Source organism: Oncorhynchus masou, chromosome 32 (genome assembly GCF_036934945.1).
Source record: "Oncorhynchus masou masou isolate Uvic2021 chromosome 32, UVic_Omas_1.1, whole genome shotgun sequence".
NCBI lineage: Eukaryota > Metazoa > Chordata > Actinopteri > Salmoniformes > Salmonidae > Oncorhynchus > Oncorhynchus masou.
Window position 1 is genome coordinate 38789320 of NC_088243.1, and position 21409 is coordinate 38810728.

At 44.0% G+C, this 21409-nt stretch overlaps 3 protein-coding genes across 6 annotated transcripts in view; 2 read left to right on the plus strand and 1 right to left on the minus strand.

Annotated features, from left to right (window-relative positions):
* The window catches only part of adam17a (ADAM metallopeptidase domain 17a), a 23486-nt gene extending 18741 nt beyond the window's left edge, over positions 1 to 4745 (plus strand). The window contains exons 18-19 of the mRNA XM_064954096.1: positions 1141 to 1197; positions 2178 to 4745. Coding sequence (XP_064810168.1) covers positions 1141 to 1197; positions 2178 to 2612 — 492 coding nt within the window. The 3' untranslated portion in view covers positions 2613 to 4745. The remainder of the gene's footprint in view (positions 1 to 1140; positions 1198 to 2177) is intronic.
* iah1 (isoamyl acetate hydrolyzing esterase 1 (putative)) lies at positions 4243 to 8047 on the minus strand. Its single transcript, XM_064954097.1, has 6 exons — positions 7876 to 8047; positions 7705 to 7757; positions 6065 to 6216; positions 5756 to 5917; positions 5437 to 5558; positions 4243 to 5151 (listed from the first exon to the last, which is right to left on the minus strand). Exons 1-6 carry the CDS (start codon positions 7936 to 7938, stop codon positions 4978 to 4980), a joined length of 726 nt encoding a protein of 241 aa, XP_064810169.1. The 5' UTR covers positions 7939 to 8047; the 3' UTR covers positions 4243 to 4977.
* On the plus strand, positions 7553 to 20699 carry itgb1bp1 (integrin beta 1 binding protein 1). Of its 4 annotated transcripts, none has more exons than XM_064954099.1 (7): positions 7553 to 7650; positions 13756 to 13959; positions 14704 to 14782; positions 15116 to 15249; positions 16701 to 16793; positions 16997 to 17146; positions 19689 to 20699. In XM_064954099.1, exons 2-7 carry the CDS (start codon positions 13888 to 13890, stop codon positions 19758 to 19760), a joined length of 600 nt encoding a protein of 199 aa, XP_064810171.1. In that variant the 5' UTR covers positions 7553 to 7650; positions 13756 to 13887; the 3' UTR covers positions 19761 to 20699. The 4 variants fall into 4 exon arrangements, with proteins under 4 accessions (XP_064810171.1, XP_064810173.1, XP_064810170.1 ...); XM_064954101.1 differs by having other exon boundaries at positions 7595 to 7650; positions 13831 to 13959; XM_064954098.1 differs by lacking the exon at positions 7553 to 7650 and adding an exon at positions 13144 to 13276.
* Positions 20700 to 21409: the final 710 nt, after the last annotated feature.

Consider the following 21409-nt stretch of genomic DNA (forward strand, 5'->3'; position numbering starts at 1 on the left):
AGGAGCACTGCCAGAGCCCTGCAAAATGACCTCCAACAGGCCACAAATGTGCATGTGTCTGCTCAAACGGTCAGAAACAGACTCCATGAAGGTGGTATGAGGGCCCGACGTCCACAGTTGGGGGTTGTGTTTACAGTCCAACACCGTGCAGGACGTTTGGCATTTGCCAGAGAACACCAAGATTGGCAAATTCGCCACTGGCGCCCTGTGCTCTTCACAGATGAAAGCAGGGTCACACTGAGCACGTGACAGAATCTGGAGGCGCAGTGGAGAACGTTCTGCTGCCTGCAACATCCTCTAGCATGACCGGTTTGGCTACACCATGTGCTCGCCAGAGGTAGCCTGACTGCCATTATGTACCGAGGTGAGATCCTCAGACCCCTTGTGAGACCATATGCTGGTGCGGTTGGCCCTGGGTTCCTCCTAATGCAAGACGATGCTAGACCTCATGTGACTGGAGTGTGTCAGCAGTTCCTGCAAGAGGAAGGCATTGATGCTATGGACTGGCCCGCCCGTTCCCCAGACCTGAATCCAATTGAGCACATCTGGGACATCATGTCTCGCTCCATCCACCAACGCCACGTTGCACCACAGACTGTCCAGGAGTTGGCGGATGCTTTAGTCCAGGTCTGGGAGGAGATCCCTCAGGAGACCATCCGCCACCTCATCAGGAGCATGCCCAGGCGTTGTAGGGAGGTCATACAGGCACGTGGAGGCCACACACACTACTGAGCGTCATTTTGACTTGTTTGAAGGACATTACATCAAAGTTGGATCAGCCTGTAGTGTGGTTTTCCACTTTAATTTTGAGTGTTACTCCAAATCCAGACCTCCATGGGTTGATACATTTGATTTCCATTGATCATTTTTGTGTGATTTTGTTGTCAGCACATTCAACCATGTAAAGAAAAAAGTATTTAAGAATATTTCATTCATTCAGATCTAGGATGTTATTTTAGTGTTCCCTTTATTTTTTTGAGCAGTGTATGTCAGACCCTTGCTTGTCTATACATCTTGTTGTCCAGTAGAGATCTGTATAAGATATTTTGCTTTCAAAGCCCACCTCGTGCATTGTTGATAGACACAATAATGTTAACTGTTTATACACTAATGGGATGCTACTGTTTTTTGTTTCTGTAGGATAAAAATCTGGACAAGGAGTATGAGGAGAACACCAAGACCATGTACTTCCCCAGCGTAAGTTCTTGAAGCTTCCTATGCCCTCTCATGTTCACTACTGACCATGTGTGCTTTGAAGTCGCACTCGCTATAACACGTCATCCCTTTTAGAAAGCTCATACTACTAGAGAGCACGCAGTCTTATTTGCTCACCTGCAGTTATTTGTCCAATTCCAAGATCTAGGGGATCCTGCCAAGGGTTGGGGTCGATTTAACAGGACTGCATAAGTGTAAGTAGTAAGGGAAGATTCCACCAAGCCTGTCAGAGGGCAAGTTGGTGTGAGGAACATATGTTATTTACCATCCAATCTTTTCAGATTTACAAGAAGTGCATAGGGGCAAGGGTTTAGGAATGGATTTGGAACTGGGCCATAAGTTAGCCCATACGCAGCTTGAATGGTTTCGATGCAGTAGCACATCTGATGGCCTCACAGGGCTGACTTGAAAAGGAGAGGTTAATCACAACGTGACTTCCCTGGTGAAATAAAGGATAAATAAGTCATCTGTGGGATATTTGGGTTGCAATGACCTGTTCCGTTTGCCTTGGCCCCTCGCGGAACTGCAGCAGATGGTTGAGGTACCTGTACTTAGTAGAGCTCCACCCTCAGGTGAGTGTGTGAGGTGTGGAGGGGGGGGGGCAGGGTGCACGCTGTCAGTGTGTCACAAGGATGCGCAACGTGTGTGAGGAGAGGCACTGTGTTGTCTTTGTGAGGTCGTTTGTCGACCTTGTTGCATGGAGCCAGAGTGTCCGAGTTGTTGTTTTTGTTGTTGGGCTGCACAGTGTACTGTTTAGGTGTAATGGTGCGGACAGACTGGGTCTGTTCCATTTAATCTCCGCCAGTTTACTTTGAAATAATGAACCGTTTAACTTTATTTTCCATGGTGTATTTTTTTCTTTCTTCCCCAAGTCATGACAAATTCAGTTAAAAAGGATCGGGACCCCAGTTACAGGCAGTTAGTCAAACACAACCCTGACTCTACTACCCCCCCCTCCCCAGAACGCAGAGATGCTGAGCAGCCTCGAGTCGGCCTCCGTCCGCATCGTCAAGCCACCTCCGCCTCCCACCTTCTTCTCCGCCGCTCGGATCCCACCCCACTCCCTTCCTTCTCTACCCCCAACGGGCCCGTCTGCCTCAGGCAGCAGCAGTACCCCAGCCCCAGGCTTGGCTTCGGGCCCTGGCCCGTCCTCGGGGAGCGTAGTGGTGGTGGGGGAGGGCCCACGGATGGCCACCATCCAGGAGGATCCCAGCTGCGACTCTCACCTCGACCTGGACAAGGACGACTTCCCTCCTCGCGGAGGCTCCAACGCCACCAAGTCTTCATACGAGGACCTGACGGCGGAGCAGAGCACGCCACGCTCGGGCCGCCACGACAAGCGCCGCCTCAAGAGGCAGGCCTGCGTGGTGGACAGTAGTAAAGAGACCCAGTGCTGAGGGAACATGTTTGTAGATGTACGCACGTACAGGCAGACCTACGCACGTACACAGCCACACTCACAATTGTACACGAGGGAACATGCGAGCACACAGTCCAGAATAGATACAGTATGTAGGTACACGCATACAGACACTCATGTTTATCCATGCACATAATAGATTACACTATAATAGATGCTGGTAACTGCCAAAATAAAGAAAATGCTTGAGTAAATGAGGGATACAAAGTATATTGAAAGCAGGTGCTTCCACACAGGTCTGGTCCTGTGTTAAATAAGCAATTAAATGCCCAGTTTCCAATTATTTTGGCTGCCATGGCTAGAAGAAATCTCAGTGACTTTGAAAGAGGGTCTGTGTGTGTCACCAGATCTCAACACAATTGAAAACTTAAAGGGAAATTCTGGAGTGGCGCCTGAGATGGCGGTTTTTCCACCACCATCAACAAAACACCAAATTATGGAATTTCTTGTGGAAGAATTGTATCCATACAATAAAATCCCAGACACTTATATACTAAGGCGCATTGAAGCTGACCTAGCGGCTCGTGGGTTGGCCCAACATCCTATCAAGACCTTGTCTGTGTTTCTTTTAGTTTGGCAGATACCTGTACATGACTAAACATTGCACACAAACACCCACTCATAGACTAAAACTTGTTACACAGCACTGGCAGCAACACAGTATCGAGCAGGACTCTTAAGGGGCTGCTACATCTAGATTCTATACGGTCAATTTGGAAGACTTGCGTACAACCAAAATAGGTGCTTATCATGAGTATAGTAGTGTTCTGACGCCAGTGACTGCTGTTTTAGAATAGCCTAGAGACCGAATGATTTGTGCCTTTGTTCGTTTCAAGGGTCAAAGCCAAGTGTTTACTTTGGCACCACTCACTCCGATACAGTCTAGTTTTTGGACATGTTCTCTGGAATGACTTGACTGGCAGAATGGGCTGACGGATTAACAGCTGGGCCAGTTGATATACCACTGCCATGACTGTGAACTATTGGTTAGGCTTAGTGTGTCGTCTTAAGGTAAAAAGTCAAATGTGCCGTTGTAAATGTCTGTTTAGTCACCTCCACTTTCATGTCAGTAAGAAAATTATTTGCCTTTATTTCTGATATTGTCTGGTTTTTCCACAGTCTCCCCCCCCCCAAAAAAATTCACCTCGTTAACCATGCATGTAATATTGCCGTAGGTAATTCAGCTGTTAAATGGATGTCAACGGGTAGTGTTAAAACGTAGAGGGCTGGTTGAACTGATGCCCAGGAAGATATTCTTCTCTGGTCATTTAAACCCAAAAGAAGATTTGTGAAACGGGCACCGGCTGACAAGATGTCCAGACTAGTAGTTATTCTGGGCAGAATACCAGGTGAAATCAGTGCGCTGCATCAAACCTACCTAACCGTTGTCTCCACTCTATTCAAGTATTGGTTTTGTTTCATTTGTCGTGAAATAATTCTGAAACTTGTTTTTATATTGTTGTGTATGGCCTTGTTGATTACACTGTTGTGACCTATGAACTTTCTTCTTCATCCCAAATGTTGCAAATAATGCAAAAGTCAAGTTATTTCACCCTTCATTCAACACATTGGAAGATGAGGGACTGTTCATTCATTGCATTCAGACATTATTTGTTGACAAACTTCTTATTTAATTTTTTTAAATCCACAACACTAGTGCCTTATTTCTGAAGTTGAGCCGAATTGTTTTCATTTTGACCACTGCTCCTTATTTCTGTATGTACTGTAGGCAACGGGAATGTCACCCCAGATGAAATTTGTGCTTACTAATGGGAACTGCTATTTCTAAGCTCCGTAAGCCCTTTGGAATATTCTTGTGCCAATGATGAATGAATACCTATCAGCTTGTAGAATCTTTTCACCATTTCCTGTATATTAGGTGATGAGTACTTGCGTATATGTTGAAATGTTTGCTTGTGGGCCAAGGGCATTCTGCAGCTTTGTTATAATAGCCTATTGTCCACAGATATCGTGAGTATAAGCCTACATCATAGTATTAGCTCTGAGATGCGAGGGGAAACTCGACTCCATATGTCTTCTGACTGTCCTGTTTCATGTGCAGGGTGTACTCAATGACCTGGATGAATAAAATGTGTATGCCCACTTGAAACTGGCTTCTTGCTTACAGTGAACACACACATTCTAAAAAATAATGTGTTTCAACACAGACCTCAGGAAATTTAAAAAGAACATTTAAAACATGTCATCATGGTTTTATATATTTCAGTCTTATGGAATGAGGACTGATTCCAACCCCTTTCAGTGTCATCCCATTACCGTCGCCGACCAGTGGACCTGAGGCCCCATCTCTACCCTTCCCCTCTCACTCAGCCTGAGGGCCATCAGTCACACAGTAGACCACTCTCTGGCTCTTTAGGGTCTACGTCGCCCCAATAAGGCAGGATGAAGGGTAACTCCTCCACCCTGCTCTTCAACAGCGTCCACAGATGCTGTGACACAAACTGGTTGCCCTTGTCAGAGAGATGGAGCCCGTCTGAGAGGTAGCCTGTGAAGTCCTGTGGGAAAGAGAATTGTTTTCAATTACTGACATGTTAACAAAGTTACATAGCTACTACCAAAAATCCCTAAATTAGTGTTACATGACTAGAGTAGGGCCGGGGTTCAAGCCAATAGTGCCTTGTCAGCAATGCACTTTCCAAAAGGCTAATGTTCCCGCCGCGGTTCAAAGTATACGCTTGCTGATGTTGGGCTCGATAGAGAATTACCCTGCAATGGTGCGTTGTCCAAAAAGCTGAGCAACGGTAACATCAAAATGACAAGTATTCCATTGGTTGTCTCACCTGTCCATCTTTCTGCATGAGAGTCCAGAGGTCCAGCACGTCTGCCCCACACTGACCGGCAGCCTGCACACAGGCCTGGGCATACTGGCCAGCCACAGAGTTGAGACGGTTCAGAGCACTGCCTGTAGGGAGAGAGGAAAACGGGAGAGAACAGACATATAGAAGCCAAATAGAACTACAGCACCACAAACACTACAACATTCAAGTCCTCAAAATGCAATAATCTGTTTGAAGCCATCAGGCCAACGTTATGGGATTGCTCAGGAGCAAGAATTAGGACTCGTCTTCAGTGTTGTCTGGTGGGTGTGTGTTCTTTAACCTTTCAGGACACACTCCTTCTCCCAGGCTGGCTCATGCAGAGGTGGAGGAGTGATGAAGATGACCTTGTCTGCAGACACACCCACAGACCCCAGGTGTTTGACAATGTCCTTCAGGTTCTCGGAGTACTCCTGCAATGGGATGTGCTGCTGTGGGTTCTTATCTAAAAGAATGAGACAATATCAGATCTCCTAATAAAATCGGCAAGAGCAGTGTTTGTCAATCCTGGTTCTAAGGAACACAAAGGATGTGCAGGGTTTTGTGCCTGCCCAGCACTTGGCTAGAGAGTAACAGGTTGCACTTTCAGTACCTTCTAAAGCACAGTCGTTGGCACCAAAGAAGACCGTGACAGCAGCTATGTGGTTGCTTGAAGCACTGTCCTTGGAGATGAGGCGAGGCAAGACAATCTTTGCCCACCTGGAGTTGTAGCCGGACAACCCTCTGTTCACAACGTCACATTTTCTAGTGGACAAAAGTGACATTGTTTGATCAATTTGGCCTAATTCAGCACACATCAAAATGCATCACTCCAGTATACCCTACCCTATTCTCAGAGCAGGAAGTTGCCCCGAACCACTGATACAGGGTTTATATCAGTGGCGGTTGATGCCGTTTAAAGATGAGGGAGGATAATTATTTGATTTGAGCATGGCCTTATTTCTATTACACCATATTGGGTGACTCATTCATATTCCATTCACCCAGTTCAATGTAACATCAATAGGTTTAGGCCACTACATGATACTAACATTTTCCCTGAACCCATCATGAGGTTGGTATAACCTAGCCTATGAATTTACAAAGTAGGTGCACAGGTGAGAGAATTTTGAGAAATCAAGGTGACAGACAGTGACACATTCAATACCTCCCCACTCTTGCCTGCATCTAGCTGATCTAGAGTGTAATTATTATTCTAACAATTGTAAACGAGAATTTCTATAAGACAAATGTGGGTATGTTTATCTCTGTTTAGTTCAACAGAATTGGCACAGTGAATACAACCCTGATCACACGCAAACACTATTCACTTTCATACCACATACAAACAATTCCTTCTCTCATCTATCTACATGCTCTCCTCCTCTCACCTTTCCCATTCACTTGTGGTGCACAACACATCAGCAGTCTGTGACCAGACAAAAAAAACCTTAGGCTCATTTAAAAAAAAAAAATGTAGAAAATGCTCCGTTATTAAAATACATAAATGCTTAGCTCCATGGAGTAATCCATCTCGATCAATGAGAGAGGATTTGAAATAGACAAGATGGCAGCGTACACAGTTTAGGATTACTTCATGGAGCAAATCATTTATTTGAGTAACTGAGCATTTCTCAAATTCAAACGAACTTCCTGACACATTTTAGAAGATACATGTTTGGCAGAATCGAGATCGATGATAACATTGCCAATTTAAAGGTTAGTGGTAATGGATCTGTGCTTCACCAAACAGTACCTATCCTGTAATGGAGAAATACATTTTCCCCTTATAAATTTGTAGCGAGTTCAGACATAGAGAACTGATACTGTATACTGGTTGTTGGGGTGGGATTGATGTGGAGGGGTCCGTGGGTGGCTTTTTACCATTTGAATGGCTCCTTATGTTCTCAACGGGAGGAAGAAGTTGGGTCCAAATCTTATGTTGGTTACCATAGTTATTGAATATCACGTGAATCCTGTCAATTAAAAAGGGAACATTTGGGTGCAATCAATTAGCTTAATTTCTCATAGATCAAATTAAATGTCAACTAAATAGTGTTGAAGGAATGCCAATCTTATGTTTCTAACTACAGAAACCATTTCTGAACAATCTGTGATGGGGAGGTGTCATGGGTTTCCTGAATTGACATGGAACGATTATGGGCAACCTGCCATCCCGATGAAAAGCATGTAGGAATGGTGAGTGCAACTATTTAAAAAGTATTCCATGTACGAAAATGTAAAATGACTCACCTGGCTAGTTGATTTGCAATTTCGGAACCCCATCCATTCGGTTGGAATGAAAACTGAAAGAAATCAACAAGAAGTGAGAGGTGAACTGTCAAGTTGCTAGCTAGCAAGCTAACCCGTTTTGTAAATGGACGAACCCCTGCAAACAAATCGTTTCTGAATGAGAAAATGTACCTGTGTGATCGAGTCGCCAAATAAAATCACTTGAGGCCAAATTATGTTCTTGATTTTGGACATTGCTCGCTCGTACAAATGTTGAGCCGAGAGCTAACTTTATACTTTCAGATTTAGAAATGAAAGCAGTGCTGACTGAATGATAGACGTTCGCATGCTAAATTGCGCCATCTACCGTGTGGAGGTGGAAGGTGAAAATAATAATGGCAGAGTAAAATAATTTGAGTCGCCTTTTTGTTGTTTATTTCACTATTTTGATGAATGACATGCATGTTCTTTACTGTAAAATAAATAAACTTTCATAATGACATAAAACAAGATCACAACAAGTTTTCAAACAACATTCCAAACATAGATACAGAACCAACCTACAGTGTCTTAATATATATCCCATTTAGCAGACGCTTTTGTCCAAAGCGACTTACAAGTCGGCTGGGGCCACTACTTTTACATATGGGTGGTCCCAGCGGGAATCGAACCCACGACGCTTGGCGTTGCAAGCGCCATGCTCTACCGACTGAGCCACACAGGACCCCTGTGTCTTAATAGGGCGTTGGGTCACCACGAGCCTGACCAACTTTAATGCATATTGGCATAGATTCTACAAGTGTCTCGAATTCTATTGGAGGGATGTAAACACCATTATTCCACGAGAAATTCCTTAATTTGGTGTTTTGCTTATGGCAGTGGAAAACACTGTCTCAGGCACCACTCCAGAATTTCCCATAAGTGGTCAGTTGGGTTGAGATCAGATGACCGAGACAGCCATGGCATATGGTTTGTATAGTTTTCATGCTCATCAAACCACTCGTGCCCTGTGGATGGGGGCCTTGTCATCCTATGGGGGCATAGCCATGGTAGCCAAAATAATGGCCTGCCCAGCATTTCTATACATGACCCTAAGCACGATGGGATGTTAATTGATTAATTAACTCAGCAACCACACCTGCTTGCTTTCAGTTCACTATCACTGATAATACTGCTGATCAAACACTATTTGGCTGTTTCTATACCCAATATATATCAGATTTTTTTTTTCTACAAAATGTCCTAACAAATCAGTGCATTTGAGCCATGCATCTCAATGCTTAGTTACAGAATGCAGTGAACTTTACAGTGGTCACCCATCTTTAATAGCGTAACCAGATCCAGACAGCCACTGCTGTCCCTCAAGTAGTCTATCCATTCTAGAAGTATCAGTGAGAGTAAGGGCAGAGTAGGATGACATTTCCCCTGGACTTCCGTGCTTCATTTCCCCCCCTAATGATTAACGTAGATTTCGGACGGTAAAATGATCCTAGGATTAAACAACTATCAGGCACTGGGGTTGGAGGTCTGCGGAGGAAATGACAACTGCTTCAGGTAGCTGCAGGATGACCCCTTTCAGGGGTTCTTTGAACCCAAGGATGTACAGTGCCTTGCGAAAGTATTCGGCCCCCTTGAACTTTGCTAAATACAGTCCACCTGTGTGTAATCAAGTCTCCGTATAAATGCACCTGCACTGTGATAGTCTCAGAGGTCCGTTAAAAGCGCAGAGAGCATCATGAAGAACAAGGAAGACACCAGGCAGGTCCAAGATACTGTTGTGAAGAAGTTTAAAGCCGCATTTGGATACAAAAAGATTTCCCAAGCTTTAAACATCCCAAGGAGCACTGTGCAAGCGATAATATTGAAATGGAAGGAGTATCAGACCACTGCAAATCTACCAAGACCTGGCCGTCCCTCTAAACTTTCAGCTCATACAAGGAGAAGACTGATCAGAGTTGCAGCCAAGAGGCCCATGATCACTCTGGATGAACTGCAGAGATCTACAGCTGAGGTGGGAGACTCTGTCCATAGGACAACAATCAGTCGTATATTGCACAAATCTGGCCTTTATGGAAGAGTGGCAAGAAGAAAGCCATTTCTTAAAGATATCCATAAAAAGTGTTGTTTAAAGTTTGCCACAAGCCGCGTGGGAGACACACCAAACATGTGGAAGAAGGTGCTCTGGTCAGATGAAACCAAAATTGAACTTTTTGGCAACAATGCAAAACGTTATGTTTGACGTAAAAGCAACACAGCTCATCACCTTGAACACACCATCACCACTGTCAAACATGGTGGTGGCAGAATCATGGTTTGGGCCTGCTTTTCTTCAGCAGGGACAGGGAAGATGGTTAAAATTGATGGGAAGATGGATGGAGCCAAATACAGGACCATTCTGGAAGAAAACCTGATGGAGTCTGCAAAAGACCTGAGACTGGGACGGAGATTTGTCTTCCAACAAGACAATGATCCAAAACATAAAGCAAAATCTACAATGGAATGGTTCAAAAATAAACATATCCAGGTGTTAGAATGGCCAAGTCAAAGTCCAGACCTGAATCCAATCGAGAATCTGTGGAAAGAACTGAAAACTGCTGTTCACAAATGCTCTCCATCCAACCTCACTGAGCTCGAGCTGTTTTGCAAGGAGGAATGGGAAAAAATTTCAGTCTCTCGATGTGCAAAACTGATAGAGACATACCCCAAGCGACTTACAGCTGTAATCGCAGCAAAAGGTGGTGCTACAAAGTATTAACTTAAGGGGGCTGAATAATTTTGCACGCCCAATTTTTGTTTTTAATTTGTTAAAGTTTTGAAATATCCAACAAATGTCGTTCCACTTCATGATTGTGTCCCACTTGTTGTTGATTCTTCACAAAAAATACAGTTTTATATCTTTATGTTTGAAGCCTGAAATGTGGCAGAAGGTCGCAAAGTTGAAGGGGGCCGAATACAGTGCCTTGCGAAAGTATGTCTCTGGTTGTACCCCCTCATACGACAGGGTTGAGGGCGTCGTAGAGACGCTGCACTGCCAGGTCCTTCGTCTCCTTCAGAGAGACCTTCTTTAAAATAGCTGTGCGTACATGTTTGTGTGATAGTTTCAATACAATAAAACTGTATTTATTCCCCGGAAGGGACAATTAAGGCAAGTGGATACTGGTAAAGGTCAAAGTCAATGGCCACACCTTTCTGAGCTTTAGGGTTAGACTGGACTTCCAACACAACAGTAGTAACTGCATCAGTGTGCATGTCATTCAACAGGTTGGCAATAAACTAGTGGACGACAGAGAAACATGGATGAAAACATTCCATTTTCTCAACAATCTCAGACACCACAAATAGATTGTTATTGATACTGCAAGAAGCATTACCTGATGTGAACATCATTGTGTCATGTTCATTAGGGCACATGACAGAAAACGTTTTGCGACAGAAAACATTAGTCAAGTCTAGGTAGTCCCTCTCTGTTTCAGTCCATTCTCTTCCGTTTGGTGCTTAAGGAACAAGACCCAGACTACAACATGCTCACCTCCAGCGTCACCACGCCTGCCTCATGCACCAGTGTGATGTTCTTGAAGGTCTTTTCTGTAGCCTCCAAATCCTCAATGATGTTTCTCAGCTGACCCACTCGCACAGAGTAGAGTCGAGTGAATGTGATGGCCTGGGTCTGTTTCACTGTGCTCATGGCCAGATCTGTGTAGTCTAGAGAACATTTTATTTTACCTTTATTTAACTAGGCAAGTCGGTTAAGAACAAATTCTTATTTTCAACGACGGCCTAGGAACAGTGGGTCAACTGCCTTGTTCAGGGGCAGAACGACAGATTTTTACCTTGTCAGCCCGGGGATTCGATCTTGCAACCTTTCAAGTTACTAGTCCAATGCTCTAACCACTAGTCTACCTATGGATACAGTCAGAAGAACCAGGCTCCATTGCGGGAACAAGGTGAGAACAATAGCCTGTTAATGACGCTACAGTGCATTATTACCTTGTTGTAGACAATGCCAGCTAGGCTAAAGCAGAAACATGCTGGCACTCAGGCTAAAAGACTGTATGATTGTATGACTTAGCCATACATGCTAAGTCATGGCCAAGGTCCCCTCCACACGTTAGCCTGCGATGAGGACTCTGTTCCTCTTGTCGGTGCACCACCTCTCAAAACAGCTCCCTGGACAGGCCGCTCTGCATCATACCTGGAGACACCATCACCACACCGGGACCTATGTTGTCAAAGTGGTGCATACTCTGGAGAGACCGAGTGGGGACGAAACCTCAGAGACGGGGAACGCTCGAGTCTGGGACCCAGCTTCATCATTGAGAGCGGTTTTAATTGGTGTCTCCCAAGCTAATCTCCCAGACATGTTGATCCATATGCGGAATATGGACACAACGACCATATGAGACAGCGGGCTTCCCTGTTCACTATGTCATGGACCGTGTTACAGAAGCGAGCCTCACACACCATTTTCTTCTTCGACGTGAGTGACGTATGTGGACGAGAGAGAGAAATGTTTGAACCCATCTGCCAATGTGTAAAGGACAACATATCACAGTGCTTACTGACTATTGGTTACATAATATGAGGAGGACGTCAGGTTTGACACAGGGGACTTCGGCAGCCATTGGATGTCTGTCCTCCTGGTGAGAGAATACAGCTCGGGAGAGAGAGAATTTGTTGTTGTTGAATAATTCACCCCCAACACAGAGGACTGTCATTATGATGACCAGAGACAGGTATTTAGAATAGAAAATCTTCAACACAACAATATCACAACATACAGTAAGTATATTGTGTACAGTTGTGTAGTTCAGAGGAAACCTAAACACAAATTAAGAAGTTCAATCCACTCCCTACCTTAGCTCCAGAAATCTCGATCGTGGCTGCACCCGCTGGGGGGGGGGGTCACAACACTGGTCCCTCTTTTCCGTGGGTTTCCGATATATCTGCTCTACGTTTTACAGCCGCGCTGCAGAAGTAACGTATTCTAGTGGTACGTTCATAGCAGTAGTACAGTATTTATATAATAAAAACAGGACCTGGATCATGATGATGCTCTCCATTGAGTCTTCCCTCCAGACCTATGTTTGTATGAACTTCCGTCTGGCGCACACATGTCGTCAAAACAAGACCGAAGAACACTCAAGCCATCTTTTTAGTTCCGACGTAATTACACGATTTGCTCATCTTAGAAAACGTTTTTCATATTTTGATTGATAGACACTGAATATACATGGGTTTAGAACTTTTTAGTTTTAGCGCTCAATTCAATCACGGTTAAAAAAAAAATCACACCGTAGACTCGTTTGTGGCAGCTGAAACAAAATTATCAATTAACAGTCATACTTTGTTACAACGTTGCACTGTGGGTGAGCGGCCTCGTTATTTGTTACCAAGTAACAAAGTTGACTATTGATACAAACATAACTAAGTTGCGTCCCCTTTAATGTGGTGTTGGGTGGAACTGCAGAGGAAGTGAAGTGTCTTTGCGAGTCGCGCTCTCGCCTACACAGAAAGAGCCACAGCCCTGCTCCTTTGATGAACAACACCCCCCCAAAACAGCCCTCAACTGGCTTAGAACAAGTTTCAAACTGAGGTATGCCCTGTGTGTTTGTGCGTAGTGCTCCCGTTTGCCATTTTCTGTAAAAATGCACGATCATTTCAACCTTTTTGAGCGTGAGCGGATACGTCGATAAGGGTGTGGGTGGGGTACATTGTTTATCATAGCAACCGGTTTCCGTTACACGGGGCATTCATTGACAAAGTTCCGGACAATGGACTTTCATTGAGTGCCAGCCGACTCCAGACACCATTGGCAGGGACGCGCGTGTGTCAGCCTGTTGATTCTTAATAAGTTGGAGAAAGTTGTGACGGTGGGAGTGGTAGTATGCAGGACTTGAATATTATGCATTGACTGTGGCAGCTGTTAGTCTCATAAGGTCACACAATATTTATGTATGGAATTCCATTTCATAAACGATATTTAAAAATTATTGTTTTATTTCAGAGGTACATGTTACTATTCTTTGTAATACAACTGGTGGAAGTTTTCATCTCATTCTCTATTCTCTGTAGACCACAAGCCCATTCACATGGATTGCCCTGTGTAGTGCTGGGACCATCACAACAAAATCTCCTTGTCTTCACCAGACAGTGGTGTCTGCAAGGGAGCTGGGGGCTGGTGGAGTGTTGGCGTCATGGTGAAGAATGTTCCGGAAGGTCAAAAAGCGTCACAGCAGCAGCAGCTCCCAGAGCAGTGAGATCAGTACCAAGAGCAAGGTGGGCCGTTATATACATTACATTACAGACTACACTGTCGTGGTCTACATTCCAGACCCAGAAAATGTGGATCTTTTCTCGTCCCTTGATGCCCTCCAGTTGAGAGGGGGGGAGGGGGTGCTGGAGATGCTAGTTGTCCTTGGAAAATAATTCACCATGGAGACAACAGGGTACAGTCTTAGAGTACAAAAGCAGCCGCAGTCATAAAATACTGGAGGCAGACAGATGGACAGACGGGTTAGACTGATTGTAACCTCATTAGAAGATCCCTCACATCTGACAGTGGCTTTTATTCATGTTAAAAGTGAGCTCTGTCTGGACAAAGTAATCATGTCTCATACGAGATGCCTTCTTATCTGGTGAATAACAAACAAGTGCTAAGATGGTTGAGCCGACGGGGCGGAATCGATCGGATGGAGAAATGACTCTTTATTACCATCCATTCACTTACTGCGCAGCTGTCCTCTCGTGATTACATTGCTGATGGGTACATGACTCTGTTTATTAAGGAGGTCTTGCATGCTGTCAAGGACTCCTGAATTGACGTCTGCTCGAGTTATTTTCATTTTTTTTCACTTAAACTCTATTCATTAGTGATTGGAGTATGTGTTTCTTTCTTTCTCATACACAAATATTGCAGCAGAAACCATGAACTCTGCGATTTGGTCAACGTTTCAGCCGATCATGTAACATTTCTCAAGACAATATGGTGAGAAGGTGTGCTTTTCTCTCTCCTCCCTTTAGTCAGTCGACTCCAGTTTGGGAGGTCTCTCCAGGTCCAGTACTGTAGCTAGCCTCGACACAGACTCGACCAAGAGCTCAGGTAAGAGAACCTACAACCATGGCCACATCTCAATTCTCTGAAATGACCTCGGCTAGTTTCCTCATCTCCTTTCCTTCCTATTCACTAACAGTCAGATGAAGGGGCCGGAAAGGTTCCAACAATATTGCCTGTACATGTCAAGTCCTTTCAGAACGGGTTCTTGTGCATTGTAGGGCAACAAAATATTTCAAGAGGTTTTGCAATGGACGACTAAAATGTGTGTCTTGTTGGTAGTCCCTCCCTGTTTCACTTCATCTTCTTCCGTTTGATGCCTAATGAACACCTTCATGACCCCGTGGTAATGCCGACGGATGATTGAACTGTGAACTTTAGGTAACAGTGCTGCGTCCGAGACGTGTGCTGAGTTCAGGGTGAAGTATGTCGGAGCCATAGAGAAGCTGCCGTTTGAGATGAGTAAGACCCTGCAGGAGCCTCTGGAACTCATCAACTACATCGATGCAGCCCAGGTAAGAAAAACCTGGAAACCCCTTCAAATCTGGGATGTAAAGTACGGGGCCCATCAGAATTAGAGGTCATCGGAATGGCCGATTTAATTAGGGCCGATTTCAAGTTTTCATAATAATCGGTAATCAACATTTTTGGGCACCGACTATGGCCAATTACATTGCACTCCACGAGGAGACTGCGTGGCAGGCTGACTACCTGTTATGAGGGTGCAGCAAGGAGCCAAGGCAAGGTGCTAGCTAGCATTAAACGTATCTTACAAACAACAATCAATCTTAACATAATCACTAGTTAACTACACATGGTTGATAATATCACTAGTTTATCTAGCTTGTCCTGCGTTGCATATAATCGATGCGGTGCCTGTAAATTTATCATTGAATCACAGCCTACTTCGCCAAACGGGTGATTTAACAAGTGCATTCGTGAAAAAAGCAGTGTCATTGCACCAATGTGTACCTAAGCATAAAACATCCATGCCTTTCTTAAAATCAATATACAAGTATATATTTTTAAACGGGACGGTTCCGTATTTCACTGAAAGAATAAACGTTTTGTTTTCGAAATGATAGTTTCCGGATTTGCCATATTAATGATCTAAGGCTCGTATTTCTGTGTCATTATATTCTAATTAAGTCTGATTTGATAGAGCAGTCTGACTGAGCAGTGGGCGACAGCAGCAGGCTCGTAAGCATTCATTCAAACAGCACTTTCCTGCGTTTGCCAGCAGCTCTTCGCTGTGCTTCAAGCATTGCGCTGTTTATGATTTCAAGCCTATCAACTCTCGAGATTAGGTTGGCAATACTAAAGTACCTATTAGAACATCCAATAGTCAAAGGTATATGAAATACAAATGGTATAGAGAGAAATAGTCCTATAATAACTACAACCTAAAACTTCTTACCTGTGAATATTGAAGACTCATGTTAAAAGGAATCACCAGCTTTCATATGTTCTCATGTTCTGAGCAAGGAACTGAAACGTTATCTTTCTTACATAGCACATATTACACTTTTACTTCTAACACTTTGTTTTTGCATTATTTAAACAAAATTGAACATGTTTCATTATTTTAGACTAAATTGATTTTATTGATGTAATATATTAAGTTAAAATAAGTGTTCATTCAGTATTGTTGTAATTGTCATTATTACAAATATATACGTAAAATTCGAACAATTAATTGGTATCGGCTTTTTTTGGTCCTCCAATAATCGGCATCGGAAAATCATAATTGTTCGACCTCTAATCAGAATGCAGTACTATACATACAGGTTCAATGCAGTGCAGTGGAGACCAATTCATCACTGTATAATCACTCAATTTGATGATGGTGATTGATTATGGTGATGTAGATTAATGTTGGAGTGGTGTGAGGCAGAGGCAGCCTCTGTTTCCTCCTTAACAAGTCACTCTATATGTACAAAGAGTATCTGTCGTGTTCCTTTCATAGCAAGATGGAAAGCTGCCGTTTGTGCCTGGAGAGGAGGAGATGGTACTGGGAGTGTCCAAGTATGGAGTCAAAGTGGCCTCCATGGATCAATGTGTGAGTGAATCCATTTCCATGTTTATAAATGCTCTCGCGTCCCAAAAGTTTCTACTGAACCTTGACCTTTCTAGTTGGAACTTGTTGTTGCAACGTTCCCGAAGTCGGACGTTCTCCACTGTTTCCCGCTCTACATGATTGTCTGTCTGTCTGCTGTTATAATGATGTTTGTAATGTGTATTATTGTTGTGGTTCCTGTATAGGACGTTCTGCACCGCCACCCTCTCTATCTGATAATGAGGATGCTCTGTTATGATGACGGCCTGGGGGCTGGGAAGAACCTGCTGGCTCTCAAGACCACCGATGCCAAGCAGCAGGACTGCAGCATCTGGGTGTACCAGTGCAGCAGCGCGGTGAGTGTGTGTGTTGAATGTATAGGGAGCATTACTTCATTCACCACGGACTGAGATCAGCGTTTGCTCACCGATCTACCCCCCCCCCTCATATTGATAAATCTCACAGCAATATTCTGGGTTCCACACAAACTGGTGCTCTCAAGCTTGTTATCATACCACAGTTTGTGGCAAACTCAAGGCAATGCGAGATAATTGTTTATCGTGTGTGCGACAGCTTTCCTGTCTCGACCCCCTCATCCATTCATAAGATTAGCAGCAGACTGGGGAAGCAGGCCTCAATGGCTCAGACAGACAAGTCTCTTTCACAATGGCCCCACTGTCAGCGTCAGTCACTCTGGATAAACTCATCTGCCGAACGACTGAAACAGTGTGTGAATTACATAGGGCAATGAGCACCCCTAAATTCAAACTTTGGGTGAGTCTCTAATTGATCCATTCTCCTATATGTTTAAGATGCAGTTTTGTACTGCTAGGAAGTAAAGATGATGTATTTAAACGTTAAAAATGTATCTTTTTATTTTCACCTGATTGTCAAACCAATCACTTCAAAAAGCAGGCTACCTGCGCACGCTTGTCCTCTCCAAAATCATTCCCACATCCAAACAGTGCGCAGGGCAACCACCATTTGATGAAGGGAGAGAGACATCTGTTACAAAACACCAAAAGGTGTAATGACCATTGTCATTAGCCCTCCACTCTTGTAGCTTCAATTCATTGATGTGTTTTTTGTTTTGTTTTTTTGGTAAAAAGGAAAAAATAATCAGGACACCTGAAATATGGGATGCAAATATAGCTGTGTCTGTCCTGAGCTCATCAGCGCCATAGCTGTGGGAAGTAGGGGTGCTGAGGGTGCGCTGCAGCACCCCCTACAAAATAGGCATTGGGGGAAAAAAATGGAACAAAAAAATAAATAAATGTGAACAAACTTTTTTTCTCACAAAAGTTGTGCACTGGGCCTTTACTAGTGGTTGTGGACCTCTATATACACACCTGTAGTACGGGCATAGACAGTATTTTGCATCATCTCCGCTTTGGCAAAAAAATATAGTTAGGAACAGGATCTTGCAGGATTCAATAGTTGGAATTGTTGCCCTGTCCCTTTCTCTGTGATGTCATTCTAATGGGGTCCAGAAAGAACAAAACCCTGTCCCTTTCTCTGTGATGTCATTCTAATGGGATCCAAAAAGAACAAAACCCTGTCCCTTTCTCTGTGATGTCATTCTAATGGGATCCAGAAAGAACAAAACCCTGTCCCTTTCTCTGTGATGCCATTCTAAACGATCCAGAAAGAACAAAACCCTGTCCCTTTCTCTGTGATGCCATTCTAATGGGATCCAGAAAGAACAAAACCCTGTCCCTTTCTCTGTGATGCCATTCTAAACGATCCAGAAAGAACAAAACCCTGTCCCTTTCTCTGTGATGCCATTCTAATGGGATCCAGAAAGAACAAAACCCTGTCCCTTTCTCTGTGATGCCATTCTAATGGGATCCAGAAAGAACAAAACCCTGTCCCTTTCTCTGTGATGCCATTCTAATGGGATCCAGAAAGAACAAAACCCTGTCCCTTTCTCTGATCACCATTCGAATGGGATCCAGAAGGAACAAAACCCTGTCTCCTTTTCTGTGATGCCATTCTAATGGGATCCAGAAACAACAACAATCCTGTCCTCAAATATTTACATCAAAAGGTGCAACGTTATGGGCAGAGACACAAAACATCCACATCGAATTAAATATTTATCTTGATTAAATAACATGGAAAACAACCACTTATGCAGTATTAATTTACCATCCTTACAAACTACTTAATGCAAATGTACATTACTGTATTGTACATAGGCTGGTCATCTAGCTTTGTACCTGTAGACTTTATCACCATGATGAAAAACAATGCACAATACAGTAATTGAGTACATTGAGACATCAAGTGGTTTGTGATGATGTGGCTCAGTTGGTAGAGCAATGCAACGCTAGGGTTGTGGGTTCGATTACCATGGGGGACCAGTACGAAAAAGTATGAAAATGTGTGCACTCACTACTGTAAGTTCCACTGGATAAGAGAATCTACTAAAATGGAAAAGGAATGAATAGACCATTTCAGTTTTCACACAGAAATAAGTTCCACTTGCAAAGTATTTCAAGAAACTGGAAAACATATCAAGCAAGTATTTTATATTCCACAAGTATTATCAGATAATTATCTGACTCAACTTAGAAATGCTGGTAAACCCTCAAAGTTTTTTTTTTTTAAAGCACAAAAATAATAGTCCTATATTAGCAGACCGATATAGACGTCTTAAGCAAGGGCCCAAAAAGTACATTTTGTGGGGGGGAAAAGTGCAGCACCCCCACACCACTTCCCGTGCTAATGATTGCACAAGATAGACAGACAGGCAGAGTAGAGAGATCAATGTGATTTGAAAACTGCTTTAAAACAGAGGTAGTTTTATTTATTTTGGAATAAGCTTTTATTTACCATCGCTCCCCACACTGTGTTTCATAAGTCATTTTCCTTTCATCTCTCCCCGTCTCTGTGCAGGAACAAGCCCAGGCCATCTGCAAGGTGCTGTCTGCCTCTTTCGACTGCGTGCTGACATCAGAGAAGTCCTGAAAGGTTGTCGTCCTGAGGGACGGGACTATCCTCACGCGGGCGCAGCACCATGACCAATCGGGAGCCTGGAAACCATAGTTTACAGCAGGGTCACAACTTACCCAGCATGCTTTGCAACACCTCACACCACCTACAGACTACACACACCATCCACCCGTCAGGTGACCATCATGAGTACGGTTATTTTTGTTTTTAATCTAACTTAATCTTATTTAATGTAAATACATTAAAGTACAGGGGCCTCATGTCTGTACTTGGGAAGGAAGTGGCTGTTTGCTATCTAGGTCTCAAATAATATTGTATCCAGAGACTCCACTGACTTCCTTTATAAAAGGGGGAAAGTGGTACGTCGGTCAGTATTTCCACCATGGATGGAAGAACAGACCAAGACCATTACAAATGCTGTAGACCCCCCCCCCTTCTCTCCCCTATACAAACCAAAGGGATGGTATCAATACATGTTTGTGCCTCTTATCCCCCACTCCTCCTATACTCCCCTTGGTCCCGATGGGTCCTCTTATCCCACTCCTCCTACACTCCCCTTGGTCCGATTGGGTCCTCTTATCCCCCTCTCCATACCACTCCTCCTATACTCCCCTTGGTCCGAATGGGTCCTCTTATCCCCCTCTCCATACCACTCCTCCTATACTCCCCTTGGTCCAGATGGGTCCTCTTATCCCCCTCTCCATCCCACTCCTCCTATACTCCCCTTGGTCCAGATGGGTCCTCTTATCCCCCTCTCCATACCACTCCTCCTATACTCCCCTTGGTCCAGATGGGTCCTCTTATCCCCCTCTCCATCCCACTCCTCCTATACTCCCCTTGGTCCGAATGGGTCCTCTTATCCCCCTCTCCATACCACTCCTCCTATACTCCCCTTGGTCCAGATGGGATTGGACCAGTTAAAATGGTACAATAAAGGAAAGGAATTTGAATGAATCAAGCAGTCTTTTTTCCCTTTGATCCCCGTTTTGTCCTTTAAGCAGGTCAGTTCCGGTGGCTAGGCTGTCCAGTATTTCTCAGACTGACTTATGGGATGTCTGCTTCCTCCAACTCTGTGGGATATGAGTCCTACATCCTCCAGGTTGATGAAGCATCCAGCCTGGCATCTGTGTCTGAAGAAATTACCATGAGGGACCAAATGACCCTGTCATTCGGTGTTAGTCAGATCACAGGAGATACTGTATACACATACCGTTGGGGCCCAACATTAGAGCCAGTTTACTCTCCATAGATTGAGATTCAATCCGATTGCTGGTTACAGGCGTTGTCTCTTTAAAAAGGCAATATGCAGCTTTTACTGTGAATGGGTTCTCTTCAAAAACAGAAATGCCTATAACCGGTGATCGGATTGAATCCCGGGCTGTACTCTCTTATAGAGTTCAGTGTGGATGTAGTGGTATGGCGCCAGAACACAAGTTAGAAACCATGGACAACAGCCCATACATAGGCTTGAGCTGTAGTGGGTTTGACCATTCTCCACCAGAGGGAGCTCTTGTTGCATTACTATTATATTTAGTGTACTGCCCAGGAAGTTAAACCTAGTAGTCGAGTACTCTTAAAATCACCGTACTACACAGCATTTACACACTTAAACCACTTTGAAAAGCAATAATACACTTATGATAAATGCAAGAGAAGAAAACACT